The 22,007-nt window shown below is 36.2% G+C and overlaps 3 protein-coding genes across 6 annotated transcripts; 1 reads left to right on the top strand and 2 right to left on the bottom strand.

Moving 5' to 3' along the window:
* Positions 1-53: 53 nt before the first annotated feature.
* On the bottom strand, positions 54-9,790 carry stx4 (syntaxin 4). The gene is made up of 11 exons (XM_057358255.1): positions 9,554-9,790; positions 8,429-8,536; positions 8,044-8,143; positions 7,759-7,833; positions 7,596-7,666; positions 7,393-7,501; positions 7,168-7,241; positions 1,527-1,664; positions 1,264-1,374; positions 1,068-1,146; positions 54-916 (listed from the first exon to the last, which is right to left on the bottom strand). The coding sequence occupies exons 1-10, from the start codon at positions 9,581-9,583 to the stop codon at positions 1,069-1,071; spliced, it is 894 nt and encodes a 297-aa protein (XP_057214238.1). The 5' UTR covers positions 9,584-9,790; the 3' UTR covers positions 54-916; position 1,068.
* A 506-nt stretch (positions 9,791-10,296) lies between these two features.
* si:dkey-220f10.4 (tubby-related protein 3) lies at positions 10,297-15,909 on the bottom strand. Of its 3 annotated transcripts, none has more exons than XM_057358658.1 (14): positions 15,891-15,909; positions 15,292-15,353; positions 13,853-14,915; positions 13,325-13,481; positions 12,994-13,233; positions 12,786-12,899; positions 12,486-12,623; positions 12,175-12,350; positions 11,720-11,878; positions 11,524-11,636; positions 11,320-11,434; positions 11,133-11,231; positions 10,783-10,954; positions 10,297-10,688 (listed from the first exon to the last, which is right to left on the bottom strand). In XM_057358658.1, the coding sequence occupies exons 3-14, from the start codon at positions 13,892-13,894 to the stop codon at positions 10,555-10,557; spliced, it is 1,659 nt and encodes a 552-aa protein (XP_057214641.1). In that variant the 5' UTR covers positions 13,895-14,915; positions 15,292-15,353; positions 15,891-15,909; the 3' UTR covers positions 10,297-10,554. The 3 variants fall into 3 exon arrangements, with proteins under 3 accessions (XP_057214641.1, XP_057214640.1, XP_057214642.1); XM_057358657.1 differs by lacking the exon at positions 15,891-15,909 and adding an exon at positions 15,544-15,613; XM_057358659.1 differs by lacking the exons at positions 15,292-15,353; positions 15,891-15,909 and adding an exon at positions 15,544-15,566 and having other exon boundaries at positions 13,853-13,936.
* Positions 15,910-16,425: 516 nt separating this feature from the next.
* On the top strand, positions 16,426-22,007 carry snx11 (sorting nexin 11). Of its 2 annotated transcripts, none has more exons than XM_057358323.1 (7): positions 16,426-16,640; positions 17,143-17,197; positions 17,539-17,625; positions 18,772-18,872; positions 19,064-19,159; positions 19,253-19,477; positions 19,567-22,006. In XM_057358323.1, exons 2-7 carry the CDS (start codon positions 17,174-17,176, stop codon positions 20,462-20,464), a joined length of 1,431 nt encoding a protein of 476 aa, XP_057214306.1. In that variant the 5' UTR covers positions 16,426-16,640; positions 17,143-17,173; the 3' UTR covers positions 20,465-22,006. The 2 variants fall into 2 exon arrangements, with proteins under 2 accessions (XP_057214306.1, XP_057214305.1); XM_057358322.1 differs by lacking the exon at positions 16,426-16,640 and adding an exon at positions 16,881-17,049 and having other exon boundaries at positions 19,567-22,007.

Raw genomic sequence — 22,007 nt, forward strand, 5'->3', positions numbered from 1 at the left:
AAACACAGTAAAAACACAATAAAAACTTAAAAATAAAGAAACCAACTACAAAACAATGTGACATATAATGTACTTTATTTAAAAATGAATTTTTTACATTAGAATGAGTTAATGTGTGGGAGTATGTGCATAATGAATACAGATTTACTACACTTGTTTGGGTGATCTTGCTTTTTACGGTCTCTGTTGTGACTGCCAAATAAAGTTACTTCTCAAGAAAAGGCACCAAGGTTGAGGCACTACTATACATAATTTCTTAAAAAGTGCACGCCTTAACTGGGACAGAGCACAAATTAGTTAAAATATACATATATGCATCATGTTATTGTGAGACCAGTATTTTGAAATTTGGATGCTGAAATGCAAAAGCAGAGTATAAAACAAGTGTTTTATAGATATATACACAGGTGTTAGCAAACTTCAAGTCTGAAATGGCACTACAAACTGAAAAATCTGAACAAATAAAAGACGACATCTAAATGTTAGGCCACAGACAAACAGCCCATCCCTTCGTGTTGTTGAGCATGCCTTTTAAAAGGAAAGTGTAATATATTAAGAATTTTAGTACATTTCCCTGACTTCTCTATGCAATTCATTACCATGTTTTAATAATGATTTCTGCAAATGAGATCCACCGTCTTGGAAATCCAGTCCACACAATAATTCATAAATCTATTAAAATGGCCAAGTAACCTTTTTATACATCCAGGTAAAGCAGCTGATACACTTTCAGTAATTCTAACACGTTTTAACTTTGTTGGACAAAGAAATGATGAGCGCTTTAAAGTCCAGCACCTGTAGCCACCAGAAGAGTTGGGATACCGACAGAGGTCATATGTGTGCATGGCCATATGCAAGTTTGAAAAAGACTGAAGGAAGTCACTGCCTGGAAGCCTGATAGACTAATAGAGAGAACCTGGAAAGAGAAAAATAAAGATCTGACATCGCTTTTCTTCAGTCCTAAAAGAACTATAATGGATTTCAGAATTGTCACATTCATTTTTTTAAAAGATGCAACTTTTAAATGTGAGGAAAAATGATTGTTTAAAATGCTAAATAGGACTTACCTCAACTAAAAGTGATAGCCAAAATAATGCCTAATATAACAAGTAAAACAGCAAGGCATAATGCAATCCATAACTTTTTCTAAGAAAGAAATAAAAGAGATAAAAATGTGACACTTTGCACAACAGTAACTGATCACTGACGTAACGTTCTGAAGACTAATAAATACTAAAAAAAATATGAATCCCGCTGACTCACCTTGCGCACTTTTTTGGACGTTTCTACAGCAGCAGCTGTGTCTGCAACAGCCTTTTCCACGTAGTTATGGGACATCTTAATGTTCTCCTCAATTCGGTTCACCATCTCACCCTAGGAACCAAAGTCCATTACACTTCAAGGTCTGAGATGAAATCGCATTCTGACTGAGCACAATTATTAGACAATATTTTGGTAAATGGTATGACAAAATATTGGACATTTGAGGAAGGTTTTATTCAATATTGCCTGCATTGGTCTCTCACCTGTGCTTGTACCTCCATAGCAAGGTAGTTAAACATGTCATGAAGCTCTTTGATGCATTTCTCCAGTTTAATGATCTCGTCGTGTCGTGACTCGATCTCATTCAGAGCTTGTCTGGTTGCTTTAGCGTCATTCAAAATCTGCATCAACCATTCAATTAGGAAAATTGACACATGAAGTGTACAGTGGTTATCCTGAACAACCAAAACACTCATACCAAACAATGTGGTTAAACAGGACTTTTAACAGATCACACATAGCTCACAATGGTGAAATGTCTCATGTTGGTTATTTGCTAATGTCATAAATCTCATGCAAGGGTTGGACTTCTAAAAATAAATGGCGGGTTTCTATAAATAATAGCTGAGTATGAGCTGAAAGGAAGGAATAATGACTGTAATCTAAACTTTAAAGAGGAAGTGGTACTGAGGAGGTGATTTTGATAAAGACAGACATTCATTTTGTCAATGTGTTTACTGATGTTGACAAACCCGATTTCCTTCCCCAGGAGTGGTCAAATAAATATCCACCAAAATATAAATAGTGTTTAAGTTTAATAACTGAAATACTGTAGTTAGAAATCTTCATTTATTATCACTGTTTCCTTTAAGGTGCCCCCATATGTTGCGCGTCTCATTTAAAGCCTGTTAATTGTTTATATAGAGACACAACATTTTTATGGCACAGATAGAAAAGGGTCAGGAAACAGGGAATCCTGAAAACAGATGGAGCCCAGAGGTTTCCTCAAGGGTCAGAGGAAGTGCCCTGAACAGTGCTATTCATGATTATATGGTTAAACAACCAGAGTGCAAAAGGTAAATCAACTTCACAAAAACAAAAAATTACAAAAATATAATTACACATTGATTTCGGATAGAACTGTTCATTAAAGTCTTACCAGATGATACACTTCCATTGCAAAGAAAGCAAAAGAGAAGACTTGAATTGTGACAGCATCAGAGAAGTATAGTATATATTATGGCAGCGGCTATTTGCACTAAGTGTAAATAGTAGTAAGTTCTGTTTACACCAAGTGAAAATAGCAGCATTTCTTAGCGATATGCTATTTACACTAACCAAAAATAGCTGTAGGGCCTATTTTCTTTGGATTAAGTAGAAATAGTAGTTAGATGCTTTTTACTTATAAATAGTGGCAGATAACGTTACTATTTGCACCTCAGTGTTGTTGTGCATTAAACATTATGCATTAATAACAGACAGTAAATCATTATATTTATAAAAATTATTAAAATGGCGGCAACTTATTGAGATATTAAAGCCCTATACCTACCCCTAACCTTACCTTAAACCTAAAGTTTATGAATAAAAATGAATTATAAGTCTTAAATCAATTTTATTGAAAATAAATGCCTTTAGGATCTGTAAAGTAATAAAAAAGGTTTTCAGCAGGATTAGAACACCGATCTCCCATGCCACGCTATACAGACTTTACACTTTATGCCACTCGAGTCGCTGTTTGAAATGCCAATCACATATTGGTGGGCGGAGCTAGTGTAAATAGTCTCTGCCAACAAAGCGGGCTATTTGTCCTCAGTGTAAATAGACACTACGATATATTATACAGTAAAAGAACTGTTTTGATTGTAAGAAAGGAAGCAATTAATACAAAACGTTTGTCAAAATAAAATGCGCACATTTTAGCAGGGCTCTAGAGTGCGACCTAATTTCTCAATGGTGCGACAAAAAAAATCTGAGGTCGCACCGGTGCGACCAGCCGTTCGAGGGAAAAAAAAGTCTCTGCGAAAGTCTCCCTGTGGTTCAACAACAGACACATTAGGCCCATATCGTGGTCTAAACCAATCAGAGATAGTGAAGGGCGGACCCCTCTCTGATTGGCCGTGGTCCAGATATTCCTGTACGTGTGTGCAGGGTTCGAATTGAGGGGGGCTGGGGTGGTCCCGGACCCCTCATAAGCCTTAAGGGACCTCTCATAAGGTCTAAAATAGTGAACTTGGGGGGTCGCCTGGTTTTTCATTAAAACTAGACAACTAAAAACACAATTTTTTTTTTTTACAAATTATCATGCTAAAACAAAAACACTTTTGTCCATTATTTGTACAAATTTCATAAAACTAAAATGTAATTTTTACCTGAAAAATCCATGCATGCTCAAGCGCGCCACACAGTGTTCAATGAAGACATGTACAGAGATGTCGCAGCAAGATACTGGCTGCGTGCGGATCCTCTCATTTTGAAAGCGTTTAGCGTTAAATCTGCTCACATGTGTTTCTCATGCTGATAAATAAGTGATAGCTTATTGAAATGGTGAACTGCTATTTTACTTAGTTTTAGTCTATTTTGCGAGTGAAACTTGTTTTCCGGCTGCATTGAGTCCATCAAACTAGATGCGGACTTGTGGACGCCGAATCCTGTTATTTACACATCATCTGTCTGTTCTGCGCATCTGCGTGAATGAACTGCACAGTTTAACGTGCTACACGCGTGATGCTCATAAATTTGTCTGCGTCTGCGCTGAATGAGGACATGAACACATGAACTTCATCTCCAGAGTTGCTCTGAGAGTTTATTTCAGAACATTTTACTGAGTGAAGCTAACACACTAAAAAATAAGCGTCTTCCGACGACCTGCCAAAATAAAAGTCCGGTTAACTCTGTATTTTTATGTGGACAAACATATTACTATTTAATAGTAAAAAAGAAACGAAAACTAATTTAGATAAACTAAATGCATCATGCATAAGCTGAAGTTAGTTGTTTACCTTTGAAATGATTCTTTCTATTTTTATTAATGTTTCTTATTTATACATTTGTATTAGGCCTATATTGCATTTTGAAAATATGGTAATGGAATGTACTAAATGGGTTTAGTTTTCACAGATATTAATGTATGCAATTTTAGCAATAAATGTTAATTTTTCTAAAAAGGAAACAAATTAGTTGATCATTTTAAGAGACCTGTCTTATTTTCTCTTGTATATTTAGAGTTGCTCTTTAATAAAGAAACAGTACTTATTATCCGAATACCCGATTAATCGATGGAAAAATCAGTAGAATACTCGATTACTAAAATAATCGATAGCTGCAGCCCTAATCCAAACTATCATGTGATTGATACTTGCAATGGCAGCTCCTTCTTTTTTTTTTTGAAGACTGGTTAGGGGACCCCCCAAGAGCCTTGACACAATTCGAACACTGCTGTGTGTACGTTTGAAAATGCTGTGCTGCACAGTCAGACAGAGAGAGGTGAGTAGCCTAGGGCCGTCAGATAAACAGAGTGGATGTAGCCGCGGATGATGAGAGAAGATGAAAAGAACGATTTTCGTTAAGAATGTTAAGTTAAGGCCTGATCCGTCCGAAAATCATAACCAATGCTCTGACATGCTAGACTGCGACTAAATGGTCTCATTTTGCGACTATTTTTCCTGCCAGTGCGACAAGTTTTTCTTAATGGTCGCACCAGTGCGACTGTCAAACTGATCAATATATAATTTTTGCGTATTATAAATTTAATGAGCAGAAATGTTATATTGCGCAAGCTGCGCATTCAGTCACTCATTTTCGTCTCCCCTCCTTCAACCATTCACTTATCTATCAGTGCCCCGCCCCCAAAGACGTAATTCGCGGGTTACGGGTAACGGTGCATTCCCAGGGCCGGCAGGTAACAACTGAGGTGCCCTTGAGCAAGGCACCTTACCCCTACTTGCTCCCCGGGCGCTACAGTGATAGCTGCCCACTGCTCCGGGGGTACGTGTGTTCACTACTCTCTGGATGGGTTAAATGCAGAGGTCACATTTCGTTGCCTTGTACCTTCGTACATGTGCAATGACAATAAATTGAATCTAAATCTAAATCTAAAAATCTAAATAAAAAACTGCTGCAGAATATTAAATAAACTATTTATATGCAACATTTATATGCAACAACAGAACGCTTGTTTTCCAGCGGGAATGAAATTAATTTGCTCAAAATAACACCGCTTTGACCAACTGCATTAAAGCTAACGTTACACTTCGACCAGGAGAGTTTGTAATGTAGGTTGCACACAAATTAATGTTAATTAAAGACCAAGGCTAGTAAATGTCTCCTATAATGCTGAAATTAGACTAGCACTTAACCATGAACACAAAAGCCACACCACACAAATGGCTTTTAATTGGTTTATTTCGTTAGCAAACGTGTAACTACAAATAAAGTTCTTTCCACCGATCAATTTCTTGTGGTCAGTCTGCACAAGATCAACAAGCTTGTTTGCTTGCGGCCCCTTTAAATATAAGATAAGATTTCGATCTACGTCAGAGTGTCAGCGCGCCCAAGACTCTTTCTACAGCGTTGTTGGCAGGGCGGCCAGAGCGATTTTTGACGCTCTCGACGGCGGCGGTCTGAACGCACAGTAAGAGGCGAAGGACCGAAAGAGCAGACGAGTGAAGCGCTCAATCTTGCAACTTAAATAAATATGCAGAATACAAGAATTTCCCCTACTAAGGTACAAAACAGCAAAGATAACGAAATGTGTTGCAAGTATTGTATGCATGTGAAGCTAATGCAGGAAACATGCGTTTAAACTTTATGCACTAAACTATTGTATAAAGCTCTCTAACAATACTGAAAAGCATACAAAACATTATACAACACGCTACATACTATTTATTTGTGAGTCGCTATTGATAAAAGCCAAACGAGTATCAATGCAGCTTTCATGAAGAATAATCACTAAAAGCCTTCAGGTCTCGCGGGTTGTTTGAGATGCGCGCGCCCAGAGAGTCAGAGCACAAAATACTAAACGGAGTTCTCTTTCACGCCGCCTTACTCTGAAATGGACATATTAACCAAAATAACAAAAAATTAACATATTAACAAGAAACCTTGTAAAGGTATTCAGTTTGTTTCTTGACCAAACAGTTGGGAAACAAAACACGTGTTCCAGTATATTGCGCTTAAAAGCTCTTAAAGGGGCAGCAGCATAATAAAGATCTCTGTTTATAATGTTCATCAAACAACAACGGACGGGCCCAAAACACTCACTGATATTAAAGGAATTTTGTTCTCTTATAAGAGTCGTTCACAACAAATAAAGGAAGAAAGTAGCTTTAAGAAAGATGTGCTTTAAATATGGTAAAGTGTTGAAAGAGATTTTACATATACAATAAAAATAATTCAATCATAAACAATGATTTGTATTAATTTCTAATTGATTTATTAATGTATTAAACACATTTTAATGAAGTTTTAGTGATTCTTTTTTCTTACCTCACCCCATGACTCACTAAGGGCTGGTGCAACCTCTCTCAAGTGTTAGTCTAGAGCCCTGCTTTCTTGTAGAATTGTGCTTCAAATAAAGAACTTTATGTTGACCAGATTGTTAGTTAATCATTTACAAGTCAATATTGCCTATATGGACAGCGATTTTAAAAAAGTGAACTTGTAAAACTGCGGCGTTAAATGCGATGCGGTCGAAAATTTGGGTGCACCTAACTTTTGTGCTGGTGCACCTAAGAAAAAAAGTTAGGCGCACCAGTGCAACCAGTGCAAAAAGTTAGTCTAGAGCCCTGTTTAGATTTAAGAAGGGTGCTCAAATGCACAACCTTCAAGGCTGCTATGCGGTAACTAAGAAATAGAAAAAGAGAGCAAATGCATTTAGATCACACAAAGCAACATACTTACATTTTGTGTGAAAACATCCGTTTGCCCACTTTCAAGCATTGATTCCAGCTCCTCATCTGTCACATTGTTACCAGCTGTAAAGAAGAAGCAGATTTGTACTTGTGAAGATGCACGTAGTCCCAACAGTGCATCAGATGACAATAAAACTAATACAATTATCAAGACTATAAATATATAAGCAAGCTACAATTATTAACAGCGAAACGTGACAGAAAAAACTCATACTGATTTTGAGTTGTCTTTGTATCCTCTCCACATTTCTGTCTCTGTACTGGGCTTGAATCGTGTTACAGTGACCCATCAGTTCGAGAAACTCTCTGGACAAAATAGCATGCTTTTATAAAGGAGAAAGGGAAAAAATGGAAAGAGAAGATTATTCAGAGCAAAAACAACACTGTGTTGTAATGTATTCATGAACAGCAACTAACCTGGCCTCTTTGCATTCTCACTTGTACTGAAATATATCTGTCATCACTCTCAGCTTTCTTAGGTTCAATGCCTGTGGCATAGATTTTATTTCATTACATTTCTGACATGCATTGGTCCAGCATAAATACTTCAACTATAAATATAATTGATTCATTTACTTACTTTTTAACTTCTTTTGGATCTGGCTGGCCATGCCTTTGATATCCTCCCTATGAGACTGAAGTTCCTTTTTCATACCTAGGGTGGAAAAATGAATTAATTTTAAATTAAAACTGTTATAAATATCAGTCAACACATTTTCACCTTTAGGAAAATGTACATTGTGAGGGATAATAAAATCGTGTTTCTTAAATTACAATATAAATATTCATAATGTTTATTATATGGAAACACGCATGACAAAAACATGCAGGCTCAATATGTACAGTATAAATAGGAGTTACTCACTGTCTTCTGGAAGTGCAACTCCTAATACGGTTTTCTGTTTGTTCTCCAATTCAGACACCTTTCTCTTAAAAGTTTCAAGGCACTCTCGAATCTCCTGAACCTATTTAGAGGACAAAGGAAATTATTGGGACAACCTGGGAGATCACGGCACAAACAATTTCGACTACTGATATTTGCCTGAGAATTCACAAATACAATTTTTAGAGTTAGCCATCTCAAATTAAAATTGGATAAACCTCTCTCAGTTCCCGATTACATTTAACACATGCACAAATGTTCCATGCCTAGAAACTGAAAGCTGCACTCATAGCATATTAACAAACATTGGGATTGTTTATCCAATGTTCTATAGTGATGGACGATCCAAATGTGACCCGATATGAACCTTTCTAAAGAAGACTTCATTTTCTTTCTCTTCTTTTCCTGAGGTCCCAGAACCAGGCTTTATCATGAGACCTGTGGTTTCTTCATCTTCATCCGAGGCATTAGCCGTCTAGTGAACAGAGATATGAATTTGTGAGTTACATTTTGAACAATTAACTTGAGATTAAAATTACAAGTTATTATTTTATTATATATAACACTTAGGCCTGGTTTCACAGACAAGACTTAGCTTAAGTCCGTACTATGTCTTCATTAGGATATTTAAATTAGGATATTTAAGTCACTTTTATAAAAATGCCTTGGACAAAAACGTTAATGGTGTGCATCTTGAAACAAAACAATGGCACTGGTATATTTTAAGAAATGTCAGGCAAGTTGTTTTTCGTTAAGACAACTCAAAACATTCATTTTAGTCTGGGACTAGTCTTAAGCGTCGTCTGTGAAACCGGGAATTAGTTTTACTAAACACAAAGTCAGACAAAAGGTAGTTTATTTGTTAATTTATCTATACATAAACTTGGATTTAATTCAATGTGACATCTTGTTCAGGATGCGACAAATCAAACCGTGAACAAATCGAGCAAAATGACCACGTTTTTATTATTGCACTATTATTACTATAGTGAAGCAATGATACATGGTTCCTGTGTTTTACTACAAATACCATAGTTAAACTATCGTTAATAATGTCAAAAACATGCCTAATTTTTTAAGGGAAAGGCATGTTATTTCTCCAATTATTTTATTTAAATGAGTCTTATCTAAATGCTGTCTTGTTCTTGTAAGGACACAACTGAGTTAACTTCAAACAGAGAGGTTTATACACTGAATAAAGTGTTTCTATTATAACGTTAATCAACTCAAGGGCGTAACAGTTTGTCTCGTCGCTAGTAGTGCAGATGGGCTGTTTAGCTTCTACTGTTTGATATTATTACTGACTTATGCAAACACTTTGCATCAAAACGGCTAAATCTTCAGTCATAAAGCAGCAGATCTGCCACCCTGTGAGATTACGACAAATATTCTTGAACGCAAGTTTGACTGTATGCACTTTAATCGAGGGTTAGCAAGTTAGCCTGTTAGCCGGTTTCCCGAGTGCACTGCCATACTTTGTACATTTACTCACGTTGCCCAGTTCTTTGGTTCGGTCCCGCATCGTCGAAGTATTTCTATTGCAACTCGGATGAAAGTTTGCTCGAGTGGAGTGGCTTAGTTCATCCGTCCGCAAACTCAAAACTTTGGAAATCAAAAAGAGGGAGTTCCCATTCAAAATCACATTTCGCACCACCTAACTTCTCCAAATAACTTTCGCAGCAGGTTGTTGATGAGCTCAAACGGTGCCCCGATAATATGCGTAAATAATACGGATCAACTTCATTCGATGTTGCGCAGACCGAACGGCCTATTGCAACCAAATACCGCGAGAGCCATTAGAAAGCACTGCTTGTAAATACCTCTCGCGGTACTTCGTGTGAAACTTTAGTCTGTCTGCGCAGCGCTGCATGAAGTCGAACACGCCCAAGGTCTAGGCATTTGTGTACGAATTTGGCCTGTTCTCCTTCTTTGCTAAAGTATTACAAGACGTTCAAGGTTTTTACCGCCCCCTGCTGTATAGAAACATACAGTATTTATCATTTATAACCACAAATTTATTCAGCCTTGAATATTCCACAGCTATTAACCCTTACAATAAGGAATACAAAGGGCAGTTGTAATGATAAATCATCGTTATTTTATATTGAGTCAGTTTTTATTTAATTATTTGATCTCATATACAGTTAAGATTTATTTTCTTGTATGTAAACAAATAACAACATTAAGGGATAACCAATAAAATAATATTTAAAAACTATTTGCTCAAGTGTTTAACAAATACAACAGGTTTGAAAGACAGATGATACAAATATAAACAATCAAAACTTGATATATTTATTTTACCAATTGTACAGTACATATACATAATTAATAAAATAGATCAGTTACATACTGCATTGTATACTTATTATTATAAAATGTCTAAAGATGTCTAAAGATTTTATAATACAAATAAAGAACAAAAATGACTGAAAATTGACTCCAAACTTTTCCCTTTTTAAACGACGGATACAAGAAAAAGATGAAACGAGATCATTCACAGGCCAGTTTGCCATCAAAGGAGGACAGAGTGATAGCAAAAGCCTGTAGAGCACACAGAGGAAAGCTGTAATCCATAGAAAACACATTGTCTGCTACCCGCCCAAACTGCATCACAATATAGTCCACTGAAAGACAGATAATAAGGATTTGAATTAAACGTTATAATATTGTCATATACTGTATCATAGCATGAAAGTAATAGGATAACCTGTCACTCACTATTATCTGGATGGACAATCTGAAAGTTTTTCACTGATGCTTGTGTAACTCGGCCATGGAAGTTGAGCACATACGACTGGGTTTGCTCATTCCAACTGGGTGACTTATTTACAAGAGAGACAAGATTCTCTTTGTTCCCATTCTCAAATCGAGTGAGTAAAGACTCCAGCTCCTATGACATGGAAAAAAGTAATTTATCTGTTGAGAATACATTATAACACCGCTGATTTATTCAATGAATCAAACATAAACTTTAAGGAATGAGGCAACAGATTGATTGTTTGCTCATTCAGACACCACTGGGGTTAACCGGTGCCATAACATGATTAGAACCACAACAAAATACTCACTGTTTTTGGACGAATAACAGCTCGCTCATCATTCTCATGCATACCGGGGATGATGACTGTCATTTTTCTTGGACCTTTGAAACCCAGCACGTTTTTCTCCTGTGACAGAAGAAAGAATAATAATAGAAAGCTTTCTCAAATTTGACCATTATTTTCATAAATATAAATGGTGCGCATGTTAACATACATAACATATTGCAGCTAGCTCTTGTCGCAGGGTGTCTGTTTCTTTGATGAATGTTTTTTTCTCAGGATTTACTCCGTTGTCATAAACAGTGAATTTTGTCCCCAAGACATTTGACCTAAAAGGATAAGAATTATTACATGGCCAAAATTCCAAACAGTAAAAGACTTTAGTCATATAAACAACATGGACTGTAATGGCACTGACCTTAGTTTGCCTATGAAGCTCTCTGTATCTCTTGATAAATCAGTGGGATTGATTGATATCAAATAATTTGAGGTTTTGCATTTCTTTCTTTTCCTGCCCGCCATCAGAAACACCTGCGCATTCAAAATATTACACAACAGAAAAGCAGCGTATTCAGACATACCTAAAGAAAAAGGGTTTTCTCTCCTTGTCTTACCCGCTTCCCATCCTCCTTTTCCATGTGAAGGTAATATGTGGGATAAATTCCTTTCTCCACTCCTCTCTTGTCTCTGGTTATCCTGCACTGAATGGTCACATCTCTTGGAGCTGGACGCGTGGCAAACAGTTCCAAATCCTCCAAAGACATTGGAGAGGTCTGCGCAATAAACATGAAAATGTAAAAATATGGAATGTAATAAATCTACACTGTAAAAATGTTCTGTCCACGTAAATAAAAAAATAATAATTTTACAGTTTTTTAATGTATTTTGGAAATACGGTCAAAAACATAAAATTACAGAAAAAGACAGCAAATTTACAACAACAACAAAAACGGGAAAACAATTGATTATTTTATTTTTATGTTATTTTACGGTATATTTCTGTCGCTCTAGCTGAGAGGAAATTTCATTTTTTTAAAAAGTGAATTTAAACTACAATGCAATGTCTCACCCTTCCAATGTCCAGAGAATCACTGTCAGAAGAAGATTCCTTATAGTTAGAGTTAAAAGAAGCAAGATTATTCACATTTTTGGCTCCTTTTGGCTTTTTCGATGGTTTTTCAATTTCCCTTTTGTCTCCCTCATCTTTTTTTTTTTCTTCATCACTGTCACTGAGGTCATGTTTCGCTACAGTAAAAGAAGGAATGCGTTAAAACATTTCTGCATAATTCATAAGAAACCAAACCACTATTTAAAGATGAAGTTCATATGTTCATATGAAGGGATACTTTATGTGGTTGTGGCATAAAATATTCAACTGACCTGCAGTCAGGTTTTGCTCTTTTTCAGGTGTGGGAGAAACAGGACTCTTTGACCAGTCCTTTCTTTCATCCTCACTCTCTGATTCAACATTATTCTCTGCATCAATGTTGAACTCCATCACTGAATCAGTCTGAATTGCTGGAAAAGACCATGCGTACATTGTGCCATTTATATATTTGGAATGTTAACAATGCCAATGTCAGGTTATTTCCTATTTATGGATAAGAACTAGGCAGTGCAGGAAATGGCCTTTAACTTTTGTCATGCTTAACAATGGAGACACATCTCCGGTGCACTTACAAGATTGTTCCCCTGTCTTCACTTTCTCTTTGGATTCATTTTTCTTGTCCTTCTTCTTTATAGATTTCTTCTCTATATCTTCATTTTCCTCCAATTCTCCTGCCTTTTTTGGTACTTGGAAAGAATTATCAATTTAACAAAATGTCAAGACACAGCACACTAAAGCAGAATCAAAAGGTATAATTGAAAACAATTAACAAACACTCACATTTTGTTTGTCTCTTTTTCATGCATTTTTTCTTTGTTTTCTTTACATCTGTTTTGTCCTCTGTGTCTAGAATACATTCAGGGCTTGGTTGGGTGCTGATCTCTAGATCAATCTTCTTGGGCATGACCGGATGAGACACATCCATCTCTTGTGATGTTTCTTCCACCTTTGATGAAATAGTCAGTTCTCCTAAACTAATCTCCTCCACAGTGCTTTCATAAACTTGCTCAGGTTGTGTGTCTGTTAACAAAAGGTAGTCTTGCAATAAACAAAAATTCCATGGAAACATCTCTGAATAATTCTGATTTCTGGTTTTAATGTATCTACCAACCATTGAGGGAAGTGTTGCTCTGAGACTGGCTTATTAACAAAGCTGTGTCATCAGATCCAGCTTTCTGTCTCCGTGTCTTTGTATGAATGTCATGATTCGCTGTGACCATCCTGGCATCTGTCCTTCTTCTTTGTTGCTTTTTGATCAAAAGTGAACGCTACAAGATATGTTAATATGATAAGAACTACAGTACATTCTATCAAACGTTCTTTAAAAATAATAAAAAATAAATCATAGGGAAAAGTAATTGGAAATAATGCTATTCATTTATGACCAAATATTATTAAATGTTAGTAGGTTGAAATCTGTTGCCACAGCAAACATAAAAATGTAAACTTTAAAAAAAAATGCAAGTGATAACAAGTGTATACAAAATAACAAGTGATTAATAAATGCTGAAAATCTATATAGTTTATTACTGTATTCTGTTTGAAGTAATGAAGATAACGAAAGCTAAGATTGACAGTAATATTAGAAGTAGTGGGATTTTTTCAGTGGTATCTAAGAGCATAACAATTTAATCTGTACCTGATTGTCCAGCTTTTGCTGTCGGATCTCTGCCTCCTCCATTTCTTTTGTTGTAAAAGAACGCCTTTTATGTTAGTATAACACCTATAAAAATAAAGAGATCTACCATATTACAAGAGTAAAAGCATTGAAAACATAGTCATCTCCGCACTTGTTCAAAGGGTTCTTTCTCCCCCCCCCTCTCTCTCTCTCTCTCTCTCTCTCTGTGTGTGTGTGTGTGTGTGTGTGTGTGTGTGTGTGTGTGCTGCTCGATCTGACATATCCACCTGCATGAACAGATGGTAAAGAAGATTAAAGCGGATAAAGTTCTTACACTCAACACACCAGTGAGACATACACAATGGATTCTCCATCATCACTGACATCAGAAACTATTTTATGACTTGACTCTGAAGTGCTGTGAGGTACAATATCAGCACTATTGATAATTCTACTCACTAAAAACAGTTGGGTTAAAAATAACCCAACATATAACCCATATATGGGTTACTATAGCACCGACCCCTTGTTGGGTTATTTTAACCCAATATATTGGGTTGCAAGTTTTACCCAATCAGTTGGGTTATAAAATAACTAATTTGTTGAGTTATTTTTGCCAACATGTTATTTATTGTTTTCTTATTATTGCTATATTTGTTGTTTATTATTTTTGGCCATCCTATTTATTATTATTTGATTGCTGTGTAAACAAATAATGCACAACATAGAAATACCTTTATAATTTTTTATTTCCAATACAATAAGATTGGTTGCAGTTGTTTTATTAATGTACTTCCTTTGATCATAATGTTACTAGCAGTTAAGTATCAATTTACAAGAATCAAATAAATAAACAGAACAGAGGCTAATCTAGTTTATACAATTATAAAAAGTTACAGAACCACCAGGCTTGGCATACTCTAAAATGTAAATATACAACACGTATCAACTGCTTCTAAAAGACGGTCTTCCTCCAGCATCATTCTTCCCACAATAACGAAGACTTAAGAGGAACCGGTTTTATCCCCAAGCTGCAGAACATGAAAGTCTTCCATTGCTACTGATGAATGATGTTTGTTCCAACCTATAAACAGATATTCTCTTTTGTAAATATACATACATACACATTATTATTTTTATTATTACAATAATTATTTATAATTAAAACGGTATTGTCAAAAATTATGTACAGTCATGTGGAAAAAAGTACAAGCACATGTTGATACCACAAATTCTTTACATCTTAGCCGGATGACCTGTAGGGGTCCCACTTTTCCTATTGACTTTAATTGTAAAAATTAGTACACAGTGTTCATTTCATGTGTCATATGATAGATTATATTAATTTATTATTATGTACACGTTTCATTACGTATTTGTCTAAATATAAAAAATGAAACACTGTTGGTCCTTTTTCACACGACTGTACTAACAGGAAGTTTCAGACATTAATCTCTTACCTGCAAATTTGTCAGTTAAGGCTTCAGGCTCACACTTCGGAAATTTCCTTTGCATATAATCTCTAAAAGATAGATAAATATATTGAAAGCTTGTCAATGAAGGCCATTGCTGCAAGTCTAGAAAACGAAAATGCCACTGAGGCAAGCCCCCTCGTGTTTTGTGGTCAATGAACGCCAAAATAATGTATTTTCTGCTATTTGCTTTAAACGTATGATAACGGTAATAAATGAAACGAAATAAAATGAACACACTCCTCATTTGAACTCCGGTGTCTTTGAGTGGCGCTGCAGCGGTTGGAGTCCTGACGCTTCCGCTGGGTCCTAAATCCCGTATGCGCCGCCAAATATCTAAAATATGATTTCCACAAACGTTTATGACTTACCTAAAAGTTTCGTATAAAGAAAAACAAATCGAGGGGGCGTCCCAAACAATTATTTTTTATCTACGTTTGAAATAGGATGGTTATAAAAGCAATGAAATTTGTTATGAAAAAAACACGGCATACAAACATGTGTATATATATATATATATATATATATATATGCACACACATGAACGCACTTTTTATTTAATTAAAGTATTATTAATATTAACTTACCTCTCGTCTGTCAGCAGTGGCGCCGGTGTTCTGCCAATTTATGCTACCCATAAATTATGACCCAATGAACGTCAGAAATTACCCAACAAAACGACCCAATATCTCTAACCCAACTATTGGGTTACAAAAATAACCCAACGTTTTTTAGAATGTATTGATAAAAACTAAGTCTTATGTGTTTACCAAAATATAACTCTGAGGTGTCTCATAAAAATATACAGTTCTAATAATATGGATTATTGCTCTGCGTATACACATGACAATGCATCTTCAAAATTATGTAATTATTCTTTCACATCATATTTTTCTCGGATTTCCTCCAGTTTGGTACTTGAATAAAGATATGTGGACGTTAAGCATGCAACAAAAACATTAAAAAAATGAAAATAATTTTCGTAATTATTGCAGGTGTGCAGTCATACTCTTTTAATAGTCTATAAATGATATATAGAGCATAACACGAGCTGTACGGCAGATGCGATGAGGCGCTCCAGTACACTAGATGGCGCTGTTTAATGTTGTTCGTAACCGGAAAACACGGGACTGAGCACTTTTGCTGATTTGCAAACAGATTTGACGTGTTTTGGTTTTTGTTTAATCGCAAACCGCTTTAAAAAGTATTTGGTTTTGCCACCGGATCGAATGAAGACACTGGGAATACTTTTTTGTTCTACACTGCTCATGTTTGACGCTCGTGTATTTTCATGTATTTGTATCAACTGGAATACAACCTGGGATTAAAATTGTACAGTAAGTGTTTCAACGTCTGTTGCGTATTGTCCGCTCTCAGATTTGTGTTAAATAAATGTAAAATGAATTAATGCAATCCACATCGAATTAAATTAGCTAAATATGCTGTGGTCTTTATTTGCTTGGTCTTCAGTGATAAGTCTATCAGTATTGGCCACAGAACTGACCAATAATCATGACTAAGGAGATTTTAGAGGAAGGGGTGGGCCAGTTGAGTAATGACGGGGTTAAAAAGCGATTCAGAAGATGCTGGTTTCCCCTTTTTACCCTAGAAACGCAAACAATCAGCAATGTTTTGTAAAGGGGATAGGACCAATAGGTCTGGCGAATCTGGTGGTTTTTCCTTTTACGGATTTATGAAATTATTTGCTTTATTCTGGAAAACTAAAGACAGAAAAGAAAAAGTCATGTGAGTTCTTCATTGATAAGAAATGTTTGTTGTTGGTGCATGGTGAATGTTTTTCTATTGCTGACTCGTATTACTGTCTGTGTTTTTCCACAGATGTCCACTGTGCCGCGTTAAATCTAATAGGATGATCAAAAGTCAAGAACAAGATGTAAGATGTCTCTTTCTTATTTTATTGTGTGTGATTGTGCATTGACACACATTGTACTGAGGCACCTAAGCCTGTTTTGAACAAGTAAACCAAGGTTGCTTAACCCTAAGTCTTGTGCTGACATGCCCCAGTGATGTCAGTGTCTGATGATCATGGTTAGAAACGTTAGTCATCACGTAAATGCTAAGACTTGGTCTGAAAACGTTATTACTGCTGGATTACAATCCAAGATGAGCCTCAGTGTTGTCTTTTTAAAGGTATAATATGTAACACATGTTTGATAGTTCAGTGTAAGTTTTGGACCTAAAAATGTTGCTCTGTTGTTGTTGTTGTTGCTGCAGGAATTTATTGCTGTGAGGGTTCAGGATCCTCGGCTTCAGAATGAAGGGTCTTGGAACTCATATGTGGACTTCAAAATTTTCCTTCATGTGAGTATTTTTGCTTCAAGGATCTCTGATAATAATCAGATGTGTGAGTTCATAAAGCTCTAAAAATCCTACTCCTTTTTAGGGTATTTTAGATGTTAACTTGATCAGTGTTGTCGCAAGGAATTGTTATCTTGTCTAGATTCTTATTTTGAGTTTTTTGTATTCGTTGTTAATGCATTTGTGTTGATTAAATCACAGACTAAAAGGCTGTGACCTAATTATTTGTTGAATTGCTTGGAAGGGATTTTGCATGCCACATGAGTGGTTTATGAAAGAATATAATGAAAATCCTTGAGAAGACTTGTACTCTTTATAATGAATATAAACATACAGCCACAGAAAAAAATGAAGAGACCATTTCAAAGACCATTTCAGTTTTTCCTGAATTTACTATTTATAGATATGTGTTTAGGTCAAATGTTCATTTTTTTCGTGAAATATTTCTCCTAAATTTCAAGTTTCTATTTGCAGAAAATGAAAACTGGAGAAACAAGTCAAATAACAGAAAGGATGCTCTGTATTTTTTCAGACCTCAAATGCTGCAAAGAAAACAAGTTCATGTTCACTTTTAAGCAACACAACAGTAATATTTGTACATGTATTTAGGAAAAGCTTCAAATGTATTTAACCTCTGTTTTTTTCACGGTTTTCATGCTATCAGTCTTTCACATTGCTGTTGGGTGACTTTGGGGCGGTTTCCCAGACAGGGTTTAAGCCTAGTCTCAGACTAATTTAAATGTGAGAGATGCCTTGATCGAAAACAACTTGCACTGACATATCTTAAAATATATCACTGTGATTGTTTTGTCTCAAGATACACACAGTAATATTTTTTTTGTAAAGTATGTTTTTTAAAACAACTTAATTATCCTAATTTAACTAAGGCCTAGTCCTGGCTTAAGCTAATCCTTGTCTGGGAAACCGCCCCTTAATGTACCTCCTGAGGTTTAATTTTGTTGATATTCAACAGACACTGGACTGGAATGGCCACAATACATCCAGAAACACTGATTGAATTAACATTTTGAATGGTCTCTTATTTTTTCCGTGGCTGTATGTGTGCCTGTTTGTGTGTATAGAACAACAGTTGTTTTGTCTGCATGTATGGTGTTGTAATTTGACTATGGTTACTGTGTCTGTCACCAGACAAACAGCAAAGCGTTCACTGCGAAAACATCCTGTGTGAGGCGGCGATACAGCGAGTTCGTGTGGTTGAAGAAAAAACTCCAAAAGAACGCTGGTCTTGTGTAAGCACATGCACATTTTCAAATATCGTATACCTGATCATATCTATCTCTGCTGCTTTTCTTTACAATAATATCACATTCACTACTACTGGATTAATTTTGGGATACTTATATAAAGGACATACTGTGTCAGAAATGCTTGTGTAATATGCAAATTCGGTTGGGTTGATTCCTATTGTTTTTACCCACAGACCTGTTCCCGATCTGCCCAAAAAATCCTTCTTTTCATTTATAAATGATGACTTCATTGAAAGGAGAAGAAAAGGTCTACAGAGCTTCCTGGACAAGTCAGTTTTAGTTTAGTGAGAAATATTTCACCATGCCAGTATTCGACTTTCTCATTTTCTTCAAATGATTGATTGCTGTCGTTTTACTTGCAGGCTTCTGCACATGACAGTATGCCTGTCCGACAGCCAACTCCATCTCTTCCTGCAGACTCAGCTTCCTATCAAGCACATTGAGGATTGTGTGCAAGGCCACACCCCCTACACTGTGACCGAGGCCATTCTGACTTATGCTACCTCCAACCGCGGATGGGCACAGGAGGAGGGGGTCGGGGTGCAAGAGTTATGGACAGCCCCTGTTACATATGAATCCACTGAGAGGTAAAAATGATTGCGTTCAAGCATATCATAAAGTAGTATTAATATAAATAATAATCATCCTAATATTAATATAAATCATCCATTTACAGCCCAGCTCCTCACCTACCCACGTCCAGTAGATTTGAGCCTCCAAGAGAAGTTACAGATGCTTCAGATCTAGAAACAGTGCTGATACTGAGTGAAACAGAACAGGCTGGATCTGGTTTAAAGGAGGAAAGTGACCCTGAACACATGATTCAAGAGAAAGAAAGCACCATTAATCTAGTGGTTGATGCTGAAAGTGGTAAATCCAAAAAGACACAAAGGCTTGATGGGAAAGATCTACAAAGGGATGGACATGAATACCATGTCCCACAGACTGATGAACCGCGAGGAGATCTATATTGTCTAGATAAAGCAGAACGAGAAATATATGCTGGCAGTGACATTGAAAGAAGGACCCTTGATGGTACCAGCGAAGAAAAAAAGGGCCATCAAAAAGTCGCCCTAGAGCAGTGTGACCGCATAGGAAAAGATCTTGTTAAAGCCGAAGATCAAACTTCTGAAGATGTTGCACTTGATGGAACCTATGTTTCTGAGGAGAACATCCCAGATGCTAAACACCAAGAACATAGTGAGGCTGAGATAACCGAGGAGAGTGAAATCAGTGATGAAGAGAAAGTGAATGAAACCAGTCGCACACATTCAGAGATCAACGAAACACGTCTTTCACACTCAGAGTGCAGTGAAGATGATATCGGTGAGGTGAACGAGATCAATGCCAAATCTGTTCACGCAGGCAGTGCCGTTTTGATACTTGAGGGAATTGAGGAAGCGCTGGTCACGGAGACTGTGCAAAATGTCGACACGTATGATGACAGAAACCTCGATGCAAATACTGCTGATGTCAGCACACTTGTTTTACAAGCCATAGAGGTCGCTTCAGTGCAATGTCAGGAAAAGGATTGTCATATGATAATCTCTTCCCAACAACCCGACGCAAAATAATTCCAAATAGCAAGTATTTGGAGACACTGTAAACTCAAAATATTGACTAACATAGAGCTGGAGGGAACACATCTTCACATGTTTTCACATTGATTGACTGTTGACATGTTTGTTTATTCGACTGTTTACAGAAGATACACTGAATGACAGACAGGCTGTAGTTTTCTATTATAATGTGAATGAGAAGGTAGCAAAGATAATGCACTGTGCCATACGGAGTGGTGCAACAAATACTTAAAGGGACAGTTCACCCAAAAATGAAAATTTTGTCATGAGCTACTGTCTCTCTAGTTGATTCAGGTTGAACACAGACAACGATATTTGGACGAATGCTTGTAACCAAACAGTTCTTGGACCCCACTGACTACCATAGTAAACAAAATTACAATGGAAGTCAAAAGTGCCCCAGAACTGTTTGCTGTCCTACATTCTTCAAAATATCGTATATTGTGTTCAACAGGAAGTTATTTTCCAAGAACTGTTTGGTTACAAGCATTCTTCCAAATATCTTTCTCTGTGTTCATCAGAACAAAGAAATGTATACAGATTTGGAACTATTCGAAGGTGAGTAAATGATGACAGAATTTTTATTTTTGGGTGAACTATCCCTTCGAGACCAATATAGGTTGGGAGGGAACTGTGTAAAGGGCGATGTGCATCACCATGGAAACCTGATTACATTTATATTATTGTGTCGTATGATTTTAGCAACTTTACTGTCAAGCACGTGTTCCCCAAAGAGATGTGCTGAAATGTGGTGAGGTGTATGTTTTTGCATGTTCAAATTCCAGTTGTAGCTGACTAGGCACTTCCCTTTTTTTTAAGTAAAACATGTCACTCTTTTGGAACTTTGGGTTATTGACATTATTAACCTTTTAGAACCAGTGTGGTTTTCAAATTGATGCCGGATATTTTTTGAATTTACAGTAACAGCTAGTTGCTTCATTTGTGGACAAAACACTAATTTTAATAGATTCATTTTTTTCTGAGCTATGAAATGAATGTTGCACTAAGTCTGAGTGTTGTTGCTCACTGACTGCCCATCTATTTATATTCTGTTGTGATATTGTATAACATTGGCTGCTACTAACACTCCTACAGAATCGTAAACTTTTACTCATAAGGGACTTGCTTGAAAATGAACAGAAAAGGGAACTGCTTTATGTGCTTTAAATACTTCTGTTTATATATCTTTAAGTTTTAAAATGTTTATTTTTTTGTTTTTTCAAATCAGAAGAGAAAGAAGATTATGAACGCACAATAATATTGCAATTTCAAAGCACCCAATGTAGAAGTTTGTTTTTATTTCAAACAATATGAATCCTTGTTTTATTAATACTTGGTTGTAAAGAGTAGAGGAAATGAAATGAATATTTTAATTGGATCCAGAAACATGTTTCTCAGTTATGTACCTTTATTTTAAAGGGCCACATCTGTTTGCCTGGACTACATGGCACTGTTTGTATGTCTGTGTGGATTTTTCAGTGTGCTTACTAACAACAATGAAATAAAGAAAGAGAAACAGAATGAGAAATATATTTTA

The sequence above is a fragment of the Triplophysa rosa genome, linkage group LG18, assembly GCF_024868665.1.
Source record: "Triplophysa rosa linkage group LG18, Trosa_1v2, whole genome shotgun sequence".
In the NCBI taxonomy this organism is placed as follows: domain Eukaryota; kingdom Metazoa; phylum Chordata; class Actinopteri; order Cypriniformes; family Nemacheilidae; genus Triplophysa; species Triplophysa rosa.